Below are 13927 nucleotides of genomic sequence, written 5' to 3'. Positions count from 1 at the left end.
ATGGATAGAAATGATTTAGCAAAATCCAAATAAAGTTTCTTAATGTTTGGGATGCTGCAGTAAGCTTTCTTTCTTTCTGTGGTCTCATACATATACTATCACTTTTTTAAAGCAAGCTCTTTCTTGATAAATAGAAGCTGCTTTAATATTTACCCTTATTCTATCTGAATTATTCCAAAATAATAGTTAAAATTAAGAGATTTAATGGTATTGACATTATAGAAGTCAGTGATATAGTGATACTGCTTATTAAAAATTGGAAATGAATATAATAATAATGAAGTTATTTCTGTAACCAAAGAGTAGTAATTGAACTCTCTGCTCTGCCAACAGACCAAGTCTGTGTTTGAGATTGGACTCTGCAGTAACAAAATGTTTTGCTATGCAGTTCTTGGCTCCATTATGGGACAATTACTGGTTATTTACTTTCCTCCACTTCAGAAGGTTTTTCAGACCGAGAGCCTAAGCATACTGGGTAAAGAAAATGCTATCTTTATAATATATGTATTTTAGATAAATTGTTGTACTTTCTAATGTATTCTAGAAAAAAATTATTTTAAAATAGCGAAATAAGAGAAGTAACTGACGTCATTTAAAAAAAAAAGTGTGCTCTGTTTTTTTGTTTGAGGAAATCCAGGGGAGTCATTCTCCTAACTCTAGGGTTTTAATTTGGTTTTTGGTGTTTTCTCTTTTTTATAGGTTATCAATTATTATAAAATCCTATTTGGTGGTTCTGAAATACAGCACATCAAAACCTGTTGTAGAGTAATTGTTTATAACTTTTTAATGTACTTTTTCATCTTGTATGAAGAGAAAGCTAGATTTAAGCCCACTGAAAACCAAATTGTTCTTTAAAATTACAATTTTCCATAGTTAAAACTAATATTTCACTATCTTTCCCATTAATTTGTACCTTCTAACTTCATGAAATGTCAGTCTGAATCTAAAGCAGAATATTTCATAAAGATTATGTGGAAATTATACATTATTCTTTCACATACCATACATTAAATGTGTGATACAGTACATTTAAAAATTTTCCTATGTAAATGTGAGAAACGATGTGTTTGATGGGAATGCTATCCGTATTCTTGAATTTTTAAATTAATTTGGATATTTATAAAAATGAACTATACAACCTCACTGGATTTTTTGCTATAAGTTAAAGTTTAAAACTGAACTAGTTTAATTTCAATATTTTAATTCCATATTCACATTGTTTCCTCTTTTTAAGAAATGGAGTTTTAAGGTGACAGCTGCAATTTTTTTAGCAGTAATAATTGAGATTGTGTGGATACTATTGTAAAGACTGAGACTTTTAGGCTTTGAAATGGAACATAATGCAAAATTTTTAGTCTTCAGATAGGCATTATCAATAAAATTGGTTACTATTACTCGAACAGTGCTTTTTTAAACTGAAATTTTTATTAAATAAAACACTCCTCTTAGTGGTGTTAAAGGCTAAGCCACATCAGGTTATGTATTGTTCAGGGAATGTGGTCAGAGGACTTGGGTTCTAGTTCTGGCTGCTGCCTTTCATAGCTACGTGACTTTGGATAAATCATTTAATACCTTTGAGTTTTCTTTCTTTTAACTGAGGGTGATTGTTTCTACCTCATGGAATGGTTGTGAAACAATGCATTTTAAAGCTGTGATAAAATGCTAGAAAAATGTAAGGTATTACGCTTTGCAACTATAAATTTCAAAGAAATGTAAAACCCAACTTATTTTCTCTTGCAGATCTGTTGTTTCTTTTGGGTCTCACCTCATCAGTGTGCATAGTGGCAGAAATTATAAAGAAGGTTGAAAGGAGCAGGGAAAAGATCATCCAGAAGCATGTTAGTTCAACATCGTCGTCTTTTCTTGAAGTATGATGCATATTGCATTCTTTTATTTGCAAACTAGGAATTGCAGTCTGAGGATCATTTAGAAGGGCAAGTTCAAGAGGATAATGAAGATTTGGGAACTTTTTAACTTTTCATTGACTAAAAATGAACATTAATGTTAAAGACTTGATTTGAGACTTTAACCTGCTGGCAGTCCCAAATGAAATTATGCAACTTTAATAACATAATCCTTGATTTAAATTGGCTTTTGCGATTGAGTGGAACTTTATAAAGCATATGGGCAGTTATAAAAAAAAAAAAAAAAAAAAGACAAAACCTGAACCACTTTCTGCACTTAAAGAGTTCTAACAGTACAAATACACAAATACACTGTCTATCTTAGATAGATATAAATATTTTTTTTTATTTTTAAATATTGTACTATTTATGGTGGTGGGGCTTTCTTACTAATACACAAATAAATTTAATCATTTCAAAGGCATTCTATTTGGTTTAAAAGTTGATTCCCAGGAGTGCCATATTTCACCTATTGTATTTCCTTTTTCCTGTAATGTAAGCAGTTCAGATACCTTGTGCTACCATTTTTGTATCTCACATTTTTTGCACAGGATGTGACCACTGTCAGATCACTGTTCTTTTCTTTCTTTTTGTGATTGAAAAGCCTATACTACAATTTGAAGTAAATGTTTGCTTTTCTTAGTTAAGTGTAAATGGTTGCTTTTTTGTTTGTTTTTGTTTTGTTTTTTGGTATGAGTCTTTGGTATAGCAGAATTAATGCAGGGCTATCAAGTGGCATTTTAGTTAGGGTAACAATGTCTGTGATTAACCCTTAATCATACAGTCATAAACATTTAAGACTGGGCTGAAATTTAGAACAAATTATATTAACATGTATATATACTTTGTCAAATATCATTTTTTTATTCTCTATAAATCCAAGTACCTCAGTTGAATAACTGAATTTTATTATTTTTTCTAATTTTTGTGTGTGTTTTAAAGCATATTTCTTAGGAAGTATAGGCTACTACACTTAAAGAATTAAAAAAAACCCAAACAGTTTATGAACAAGGGTACACGTGGAATATTCTTTGCTGGCCTTGCTCTTCATGCATCTGTGGCTTCTTTGGCCTAGATTTGTAGCACAACCCTGAGTCTGTCCCTTCTACCATTTGCTCTCTGCCTTCTTCTTTTTGTTTCATTGGGCATACTAGAGAAGTAGATGGATCTGCTTTGTATAATGCCATCAGTTTTCATATAAAAACTTGATGAGGTAGAGGGATTTTGTTTTGAGTGTGTGGCACATTTGGGCCAGAAATGCAAAATTAGACATATGTTCTCCTATTGAATATTTCTCTCTATAAATAGATGGGTCTCAGATTCTTACAGGTTTAATTCTTCTTGAAGTTAATAAGTTTTGTGTTTTATAAATTGCATGGATAAACCATGCATTAGCTTTTATCTAATATTAAACTGCAAATATTAGCACTGAAATATTGTCATCGATAGGGAAAATATTCTTTGAGTCCTTGTTACTGAAGTAGTTTAGTGTAAGGAGCTGTCTGCAATTTATTCTACTTTACCCTTTAAGGATGAATAGTCAAAGGTACAGTGTTCCATATCATTAGATGGAACATGGAAGCCATTGTCTAATCAACTCTCTCATTAGTTACTTGATGTCTCATACCTAAATTTTGTAATGATTTTTCTTTTCTGTTACAAAGACTTAAATACGTATTAAGTGCACATCAGTCTTTTGCTTTGCATTTTAGGTTCATAGTATGACTTGTGTGAAATTAGTGTGCCTATCCTTTTGTTTGATATTTGAACTATAAAAATAAAATGATTTTTTTTCATAAATTACTGACCTTCCAGTTGGGACTATGAGCATTAAAATCATCCATAGGTTGGATGCCGAAAGTACAGAAATTAGGGAGAACTCATAGTAGACAGAATCTGTGATTTAAAAGGAAATTAATGTATAGTACTGATCCAGATTTTCAGTTTTCCATAGTATATTAGTCCAAATTAGCATCGATGATTTAAATGTGCTAGTATCTAAATTTTTACCCCATATTCCCTAACAATACTAGCTTCTTTGATGTTTTTCCTTGTTAGACTACCTTAGAAGTTATTTGGCTCCATAGTGGTTAAACATCAGGGGAGAAAAGAAGGAAACTTGAAATAATTCACCAATTAGGTAGACAGTTCTCACATAATCAAAACTGGCCACATGGAAACAAAGCTGAGCATGTGCTCTCACGTTTGTGCTGGCAATTGCATGACTCAGAGATGAAACAAAAGTGAAACCACACACAACCCAAAAAACCTCCCTTGTGAGGATTCAGGCTTTATTTAATAGTAGTAACCACCCTCACAAGGATAAGACAGTTTTTATCTTTTATACTCATGCAGAATATATCTCTTACATTGGTTGTCTTTTATAAATCACTTTAAGTTTTGATCTCTTTCATATAGTGCATAATTAAAGTGAGTATTGGCCATACTTAGTTTCTCACTGAAATGAATTGGTGGCAAACAATAAATATAATACTTAGAAACCATAATTAACTTTACCTTGTTTTTCTGCCTGTGTCACTTGTCAAGTCATGTGCATTTTTACTTCCACATATGACTTACCCAAGAAGTTAGGAGGATGGGGTGAATTGATTATCTTTTCATTACACATTTATTTAGTACCTGAAGTGTGCTAGGAATAGAAAGCAGATAACATCTCTGCCCTTCAGGAGCTCATGAACACAGATAGCAGGGGAACATAACTGCTAACAAGCTGTTTCAAGAAAGTTAATAGTGATCTTTGCACATTTATTTTAAAAATACACATACATTAAAGTGAATCCAGCACACATTTCCCTAGAAGTTTCCTTTAAAAGCTCTAAAGTGCTTTTTTAGACTGAGCTCCTGCAATCCAAATAGTAGTTGATTTGCATACTAAAACATGGTGTGGAAAAATATTAATCCTAACTGGTATATGACTGAACAAACAGATCATCCTGATGCTTAAGCTTCCGTGAGCTCACTTAGCAGTTGGTATGACTATTGACTTATTTGATAACCTTATTTTGGGTTTTAGTTGTCAAGAGTTGGTTATGGCTAAAAACAGATAGTGGGTAACCAGTCCCTAATGTTAAAATAGATATAATTGTCTGCAAACATTGTTGTAGATTTAGATTTATAAAGAAATAAGAGATAGTATCTTGCCTTCAGGAAGTTCTCAGTCAACTCTGAAGACCAATGAAAAATATATCCAGTACAGTGGTAAATGCTGTCCAAAATGCTACAATAGCTGAAGGAGAGAAATAACTTCATGAGAGGAGGTTGTCAAAGAAAATTCCTAAAACTAGTGGCATTTGAATCAAGCTTTAGTTTGGGAACTTCCAGCCAAGAAGCAGTAGGACCTTGTAACCAACAGCTCAGCTTCTGTAGAGGTGTCGGTAGAGGCTGGAAGGAACATGTGAAAAACCACAAGGAGTTTGACACTATTAAGGCAGGAAGTATAATGTGAGGGATTGGAAAAGATAAGCAGGAACCTAGTGGCGAAGGCAGCAGCATGACTTGTCTTGGTAGCATGCCAGAGGATTTCAGGAGTTTGATGTGAGTTTGGATTCTTGTCTTAACGCTGACAGAAGTATAGAGGGTCAGTTGTAAAGACTGAAATAGGGAGACCAATTAGAAAATCGTGGAAGCTTAAGTGTTAAAGGGATAATTTAGTCGTGGTAGTTAATACAGAGAGGAAGGTATGGAGTTTCTGTCTTCTAGGAAATAGCATTGACATGACTGGACAGGAGAAAAGGAAAATATAGAAGATAACCAGATTTCTGGACTTTGGCTTGAATAGCAGAGCTGTTGGCAAAATAACCTAAGCTGAGCAGGCTTTAGTGGGACACAGGTCCATTTGAAATGTCAAGTTTGTGGTGTCCTTGAGATTTCCTGGTGGATTTGTTAGGTGAGGTTTCTAAAGCATGGAATCAATTAAAGCCATGGTTGACTAATTATAAGCTAGTAGAAAAAGAACTTCCCTTCACAAGCATCAATTTTTTTTTTGTTACAAAAGTAAAGCAATAAATTAAACTCAGCTTTGACAGAATAAGATTTTTTTAAAAACCCTTTGAGCATAGTTATTACGTTAATTAGCAAATAGTTGTATACATTCAAAATGCAGGGGTAAAAGATAAGAATATTATAATCTCTTTTGTTATTGAGCTTTCAAGAATTTACTGACTATAAAACACTGATCTGAATTATTGGTAGCAATAATTTTTGGTATTTGCAGTTAAGACAGTTTAAGAGGTAAGAGTGTGCATGTATACGTGTGTATGAGTGCGTGTGGATATGTATCAAACAACCGCATAGCTTAGAGTGAAGTTTGCTGTGTGAGAAACCCCAGTGAGTGAATAACATTATCATTAGAAAATAGCTACTTGCTCTGACAAATAATTATGGCAGGAGAGTAGAAAACAATATTGTGTGGGGGTTCCCCCACCTTTTACTCATAATTCCTTGGACTTTTCTAGCCTCAAATCCTACCCAATGCTCCAACACAATCCACTTTCAGGTGTTTTTGGACAGTGTTACTTCAACTTGAAAGCCTTTTTCCTCTGCTCCAATTTTGAAAATCAGAACCTTTACCTGTATTTCAAAGCCCAGCTGAAATGCCAACTGGGAGAGCCTTTCCAGATTGCTCTAAACCGAGTGTATGTGTAGTACAATTTCTTATAAATACTATTAAGAGTAAATGTAGCCATAAGTTTGGGCATAAAATTATGGGATTTTATTTTTTAGAAAGCATTAAAAATTTAAGTCCAAGACACTTTGTTGATAAATCTAGACAGAACTATTGATACAATTTTCTTTTTTTATTTAGAATAAATTTAAATGTTGAAGTTTGGGGGAGAAACGTGAAAATAATTTCAGCCATTAGTTTTGATCCTTAAAAGTTCTTTTCTAATCTCAACCTGCTGTTATTCCTGTGTTCACATGAATATATATGACGTAGTAGTAGTAATAGTCTGTACTTGTATAGCTGTTCTCTAGGCAGGCATTGTTTCATGTTCAGTCACTGTACACACCTGACTTTGCTATTCCTATCCCCTTTTGCTCAATTCTAGCGAAATTGACAAATATCCTGGCAAAAGACCCACATTTCTGTGGTGGCTCCATGGCAGTTAGGCCTAGCAGAACTTCCTTTCATATCTAACCCAGGTTTGCCTCATCACCATTATTTGTTTTTTTATTGTTGGGTTTTTTTTTTTTTTTTTGAGACAGAGTCTCACTCTGTTGCCCGGGCTACAGTGCCGTGGCATCAGCCTAGCTCACAGCAACCTCAAACTCCTGGGCTCAAGTGATCCTCCTGCCTCAGCCTCCCGAGTAGCTGGGACTACAGGCATGCGCCACTACGCGTGGCTAATTTTTTCTATATATTTTTAGTTGTCCATATAATTTCTTTCTATTTTTTTAGTAGAGACGAGGTCTCACTCTTGCTCAGGCTGGTCTCAAACTCTTGACCTTGAGCGATCCACCCACCTTGGCCTCCCAGAGTGCTAGGATTACAGGCATGAGCCACTGTGCCTTCCCACCATTATTTGTTAAGCTATAATTGCATTGTTCTGCTTAGTAACCCTTTTAGTAGAAAACACATCTCAGTGTTATGAGCACTCAGTGGCAGAAATTTCTACATAAGTTCCAGAGGTCCATATTTGAGTTTTGTATTTCTAGTTTTTGAACTCAAACAAAATGTGCTTTTTAATACAGTTTTTTTTTTTTTAAATAATCTTCTCAGCTACATTAAAGGCAATTTTCTATTAAACTTTTCCCTGTGATGAGTAGCACTTCCCTGAAGTGCCCATTAGTTGAGAAGTGACAATTTGGTGCCATCTTATGGTCATAAATAAAATACTGTAATGCCTTGACCATTTGCTCTTTTTCATCAAGTGTGCACTTTACAAGCATAATATGAAACAGCTTGGTTGGTGAGTCTTACAAAAACATTATCCTTGGAGCAATATATACCAGGCCCCAGCCGAATAAGTGATTGTGTATACAGTGTGTGCTTGATAGGAAAGATGTGACAGACTTTACATTTTAAGCATTATCAGATCAACTTTAGGAAGTATATTTTCTTTCATTTTCCTTTCTCATATTCATCTATATAGTTGCATAATAGGATTGCATGAGATTTTGTAAGTGTCTTTCTATATGGAGTTGGTCTGGATGGCCCATGAATCAGTTTAGAGGTGTTACAAGTTAGAGAAACAGTTTATTTTAATCCTGCTAAACTCACTCACATGGAACTACTACATAGTTTTGGGGTAGACAGACTATGGCATGCAGGCCAAATCTGCCTGCTGCCTGTTTTTGAAAATTAAATTTAGAACACATCTAAATAGAATGAGTAGAACTAAATAGAATACGACTATGTGCATTCATTTGTATATCGTTTATGGCTGCTTTGATGCTACAACAGTAAATGTGAGTAGTTGCAATAGAGACTATATGGCCCACAAAACCTAAAATATTTACTGTTGGGCCCTTTACAAAAAGTTTTACATACTCATTTAGATATTCAAAAAGGAATGCATTACATTCAGTGGACTGGAAAGGAAGTGGCATCAATTTCCTCTACCCTGCAATCTCCCAGCAAGATGTTTTCTCTGGGATGGATGTACTTGGTAGCAGATTTGATGTCAGTGACTTCTCTGAGTCTCTGCAAAGGCTCCTATATGTAGAAAGTCAGTGTTCTCAGAACATCAACAGGAAGGACATGCCAGCTGTTATCAATCCCATCTCATCATTGAGACTCCTTGTTCTTACAGTGGGTTGAATATTCTGATCTGCTGTCCCATCTGAGTTGTGCTCCCTGTCTCTCTCCCTTCCCAGCCCTGCCCAATTTGAAGAAGAGTCTGGTTGTCTCTGGTCTATCTGCTCCCTCCCACCCTCTTGGATACACAAGAGAAGTGGTGGTTTCCCTCTCATTGGTTGTACAAACCCAGAGAAACAGGCTTAATTTGAATAGGCTACAGTATATTATCTTGCTTAAAGAAGACAAAGTTTAATAATAGTAGAAACTCAAATATCCTAACAGCCCAATCTTAGGGGAAAAATATGCTCTCTAATTCATTTGCTCAGGACAAAACATTCTAAACCAAAATGTATTTATATAGTACAGTTTTCCCTTGACTGTATATATGTGTATGTACACATATATATAAATACATATATAGGAAGACTTAGCTATTTTAACCAAATATATGAAATGTTATCAAGACTAGTATGAATAGAAGAGATTGCATGTGCATTATAAAATACTCATTTGAAATTTGATTTCTCTCCTTAAAAACAGAACCCAGTGAAACTAGCTGGAAACACTTTTCCATGTATTATCTCATTCATTTATTTCTCCCATTTTAAGAGACTGGTATATAGTCTGGTGCAGTCATGCCTTTTAATTTTAAAACTTCCTTCCTTTACGTGAGGTTCTCATCTTAGAATTTTTACAGTTGGATGGACTTGAATTTTAGCATTATCTAGGCCTCTGGAAAGAAATGCAAAAGCAACTTACCCTGTATGGCTCAGAAAGCTGTTGTTCAAAGTGGGAAGGCCTATTTTTAATACATTCATCCAAGAGAAATAGCATTTCATCTCAAATTGGTATAAGATGCAGAATCACTTTCAGCTGTCATGACTGAGATGTGTCATCGAAAGACGTTATAAGATGAATATCAAGTACTCCACATCTGTCTCATTGTAGATACAAGGTCTCCACATTTGCAGTCAGGCACTAGTAAGAGTTTATTCTTCTATGGAAGTGAAATTTTTTCTCCTGGTTGTTGGTACTGACTGCTTTCCAGGAGATGCTTTGGGTTCATGGTGTGCCAGCCCGCTAAGCAGCATGTGATAGAGAGCAGCATCCTATGAAACTTGGCAACCTCACTAAGGGAGAAAACTGGGTTTGGCTTCCTTAGGGTTATGGAGTAGGGTCAGGAAGGAAGAGGAAATCCTAGGAAGTAGTAATCTGCTATTAATTTTTTTCTATCTTTAAACATACCTCTTTCAAATTGAATTTAAAAAACATTGCAGAAAACTCTTTGACACAAGGAAAAAGGGCTAGAGGGATACAGGTACTCACATGGGGATAATTCCTTCTGGTCTCTTTTTCATTATTTTCTGAGGTAGAGCTTGGCTGCTGATTGAAATTCTCTTGGCAATTCTATACTCTTTCCAGTGTGGCTTCAGTGTGACAACTCTGCTGAAGTTGCTATAATAATCTCACATTCTTGCCCTTTTCTTAGCATGTTAGATAATGTTGATCTTTGTCTTTGCAAAATTCTGGTTTTACCTTTGGCAACCCTGGTCTCATGGTGTCTTAATCTTTCTGCTACTAGACACTGTCTCACTTCTTCTCAGATTCTTTGCTTTGCTCTTGCTTTTCATGTGTGGATATAACAATGATGGCTATCATTTTTCAGGTTTTTACTGCCAGGCCCTATGTGTTAAAAATACATGTTATTTTATCTTTAGACAATAATTTCAACTATTCCTCATTTTACAGGTAGGGCAAGTGAGGCATAGTCATCAATTTGTTTACTTTGTACACAAAGGAGGAAGAGATAATTCTAAGGCCTTTCTAGTTAAGTTCTAATTCTATGTCTAGTTCTGAGGTCGTCCTCTTCGAAAATTCTAGTTAATGTGAACTTTTCTCATGATCAATTGGTGTGAAAGATCTGTAAATATCATATTTACATGATGTATATTAAACTTTCAAGGTCCAGGTGTTTCAAAAAGGGCTTGTACAAAATAGGCGTAAAGTATAATTTTATGACCACTAAATACAGACCATGATTACATAGTAAATGTTTTTGTCTCTCCAGCTTTATTCCTAAAATTTATTCATCTTAGCTGTCCAGAGTTCCTTTTGTTACTTTTGAGCATCTATTAATAATTGAAGAAAATTTCCAAAGCCTAAGGTGAGATTTCATGTGCTAAAACTGAATCAGAAAGAGCAGGACCTAAAGACTTGATTGAAAACTAGGAAACTAGATTTTAGAAATGGAATATGGGATATATAACATTCTGCTTCTACACAGGTATTCCTGCTGTCTCCTATACTTAATCTGAATTTTATTTCTATTGTCTAAAGCCAGGCCAAAAGCCAGGTCTGAGAGTCTTCCTCTGATTTAACTTCTCCTCATCCAGGTGACTGCTGTCTCCTTATTCTTCTACCACTACAGACTACTGTAGTATTCAGTCTGCACTTTGCCATTCTGCACCTGATACTGCTGTACACAAACAGCTTAAACAAGGACTTTGGGGAGGGCGGGTACTATATCATTCTTTGGTGTATCCCCTTAGACATCCTATGGAGTGCCTGTGACCTCTCATCTAGTCCATACAGAAGATCTACACTGGGATAATAACACTTACTCTTACAGAGAATAAGAGTGAATGGACATTATTAGATTTTAACTCCTTTAGCAAGGCTGGATAATTTCAAGTGAATGGCCCTGAGTACAATAGCTACAGAGGGGAACCTGACTTCTTACTTCTGTTGAAGGAGGACCCTTTTAATAAAAGAAAAAGACAGTATAATTCAGTTGACATCTAATTAAACTGTAGCCTATAAACTCCCAGTTTGGTGCCCATCAAATCAGTTGTTTGCCAGAGTGGGAAATGAATGGATTTCCAGGCAGGGTTGGTGGTTTTAAAAAGCAGTGTTGATAATCCTGGAAAAATAGGACACTCATATTGGTATAATTTCTAGATTAGTCCCAGGAATCAAGTAAGATAGAATTTTGGTATACAAAGCTCTTACATGTTTATGGTCCCCATTAAATCTATGCTTATAAAACACATTTCTTCTGAAAAAGGGATGCACGTTACTGTTCTTTTCTTGATCTTTCTGTGAATAACCATCTCTTTGGAGACATAATAACCTTACTAAGGAGTCCCATGCACTCCTCCTAAAATAATAAAAAATTTCCTTATTTCAAGAACTCTTATTTGAAACAAAGGCAGTTTTTATGGTTGAACACTTTAGCAGCAAATGACATTGTGTGTGGCCTTTTGTAAATGGCTAAAGCCAATCAACACTTGGGAGGTGTGTGTGTAATACTGGCTGATGCTGGGCTTACTCCTCTAAGAGTATGGTACTTTAGGAAGATGAAGAGAATTATCAGATACTAGGAACTGGACATAGGCCTGTTCAAAATGGCAGCTTATAGCCAGCTTTAGGGCTGTTACTTATGGAATATGCCAATAGTGAGTAGAGAAGAAAGGAAGAACACAATTTATGTGAATACAAGTAAAGTGAAGGTTGGAATATACTTTCAGATCTTGTCCAAATGTATTCATTCCACTTGCTTCTTTTTATTTTCAAGTTCTTTATTTGGAACTGTCCAGTACCTTCACAACTCTGCATTTATAATTTTTGCAGCCTCTAGTATTTTCCAGAGCAGTGCCTTTCAAACTTTTTTGACTACAAGCCACAGTAAAAAGTAAATTTTGTACACCACCTAATACATGATAAGTATATATGATATTTCCCATTCTAATTTTTTTCATTTAAAAAATGCCAGTTATGCCTCTTTACTTCTACATCCCATTAATAGGTCAAAACCTATAGTAAAAAAGAGGGCCTATAGTCTGGTATTATTGCACATATCTCTGATATTTTCATTTCTTCTCACTGTTTCCTCCTTTTCTAGGTCTAGTAGCTCAGGATGCTGTTTCTTACTTTGTGGGGGCCATTAGTTTCAACCTCTTTAACACCTGGCATGTACCTAAAATGCTCATCAACCTTGCTGTCATCTTTTACTAAGTACTTCCTTTTAGTTTTCTGTCTGGCATCCTCACTTCTACCTTTCATGGCCCAGACTTTTCATACTAAAGTACAAAGAAAAAACTTTTACAAAGTTTTTCAAATGATAGCTAGCTTTTACTTAAAGGAAATAACTGAAGTAGGACTTCTGCTTTTTTTTAGAAAACATAGATGGCGAAGTTGCTGCAATTTAAAGATTATAGAATACTACTAACGCACCGAAATGGAACATGAGAAGTACGAACATACTTTCAAACATGTTTAAGAAATACAACAATTTATTAAATCAGGTTGAATTTATTAAAAGCAGAATACAAAATACTTTGAAATTCAAAGATTATCTATTGTGCTGTTTATCCCTAATAGGGTTAGTCCTAAAGAAAAAAGTTAATTGTTTTAAGGGAGGTAACAGAAAAATTTCAAGTCAGAATTATACATCTAGTTTGATAGAGACTGAGTTTATTCAAGCTGACAGGCCTCAATATGTTCCTCCAAGTTTTCAACCATTAACAGCCCAAACCGGTTGCTTCCCTCATACCAACACCCGGGGTGTGAAGTAGTTCCCATTCTGTTCTTTGACCGGTTGGTACCCTGTTTCTTCTGCCTTTTTTTTTTTGAATTTGATTTAACTTTTGGTAGGAATAATTCAGCAGGGGCATATGACCTTGTGGCATTGAACAGATGTTCGTAAAGTTGCTTAGCCTCAGGACACATGCTCAGGAGATTTTCTACGGAGGTTGATGCTAGCAATTGTTGGCATAGTCCATGTACCAGGCTTCCATTGTACAATCTGTTCAATGGGGGAAAAAAGTGTTTTGTTGAAAGTATTGATTCAGTGCAGTAGGACAACTGTCATTAACGAAGCTTCAACAAATGCATTTAAACACCGAAAGCTCCTAATTGCTTCTATAAAATTATTAAAATTATTGAAGAATAAGCTGTTCCTTGAAGGGCAGAACTGAGTTGTTATTACAAAGATTACTTCCTTGCTGATGATATTTAAAAACTTATCAAAAGATTAAATGATGGCTGCTTAGTGGTTTTGCAGCTAGCCCCAAGGTGAGCAGGCCTCTTTATCACTTCAGAGAAAAGGAATTTAAAATGACCTTGATAAACCAAACAGGCAGTTTGTCAAAATATGAGAAAATATGGAATCATTTACAAAGTCATTCACCTCAACAAAAAACCTACTTCACAAATGGAAGATGGGATTAACTGGAATGCACAAGTTTAATATATGACTTGTGGC

The 13927-nt window shown here is 35.0% G+C and overlaps 1 protein-coding gene across 5 annotated transcripts in view; it reads left to right on the top strand.

The window, feature by feature from the left end:
- The window catches only part of ATP2C1 (ATPase secretory pathway Ca2+ transporting 1), a 143601-nt gene that overhangs the window by 127806 nt on the left and 1868 nt on the right, over positions 1-13927 (top strand). For 3 of the 5 annotated variants that reach the window (XM_069475428.1, XM_069475425.1, XM_069475427.1), the window contains 2 exons: positions 334-475; positions 1741-1868. In XM_069475428.1, the coding sequence (XP_069331529.1) occupies positions 334-475; positions 1741-1868 (270 nt within the window). The remainder of the gene's footprint in view (positions 1-333; positions 476-1740; positions 1869-13927) is intronic. The other 2 variants (XM_069475426.1, XM_069475429.1) reach the window with 2 other exon arrangements.

This window comes from Eulemur rufifrons, chromosome 7, assembly GCF_041146395.1.
Source record: "Eulemur rufifrons isolate Redbay chromosome 7, OSU_ERuf_1, whole genome shotgun sequence".
NCBI lineage: Eukaryota > Metazoa > Chordata > Mammalia > Primates > Lemuridae > Eulemur > Eulemur rufifrons.
Note: the sequence above shows the minus strand (reverse complement) of the source record. Positions and strands in the feature narration are given on the sequence as shown.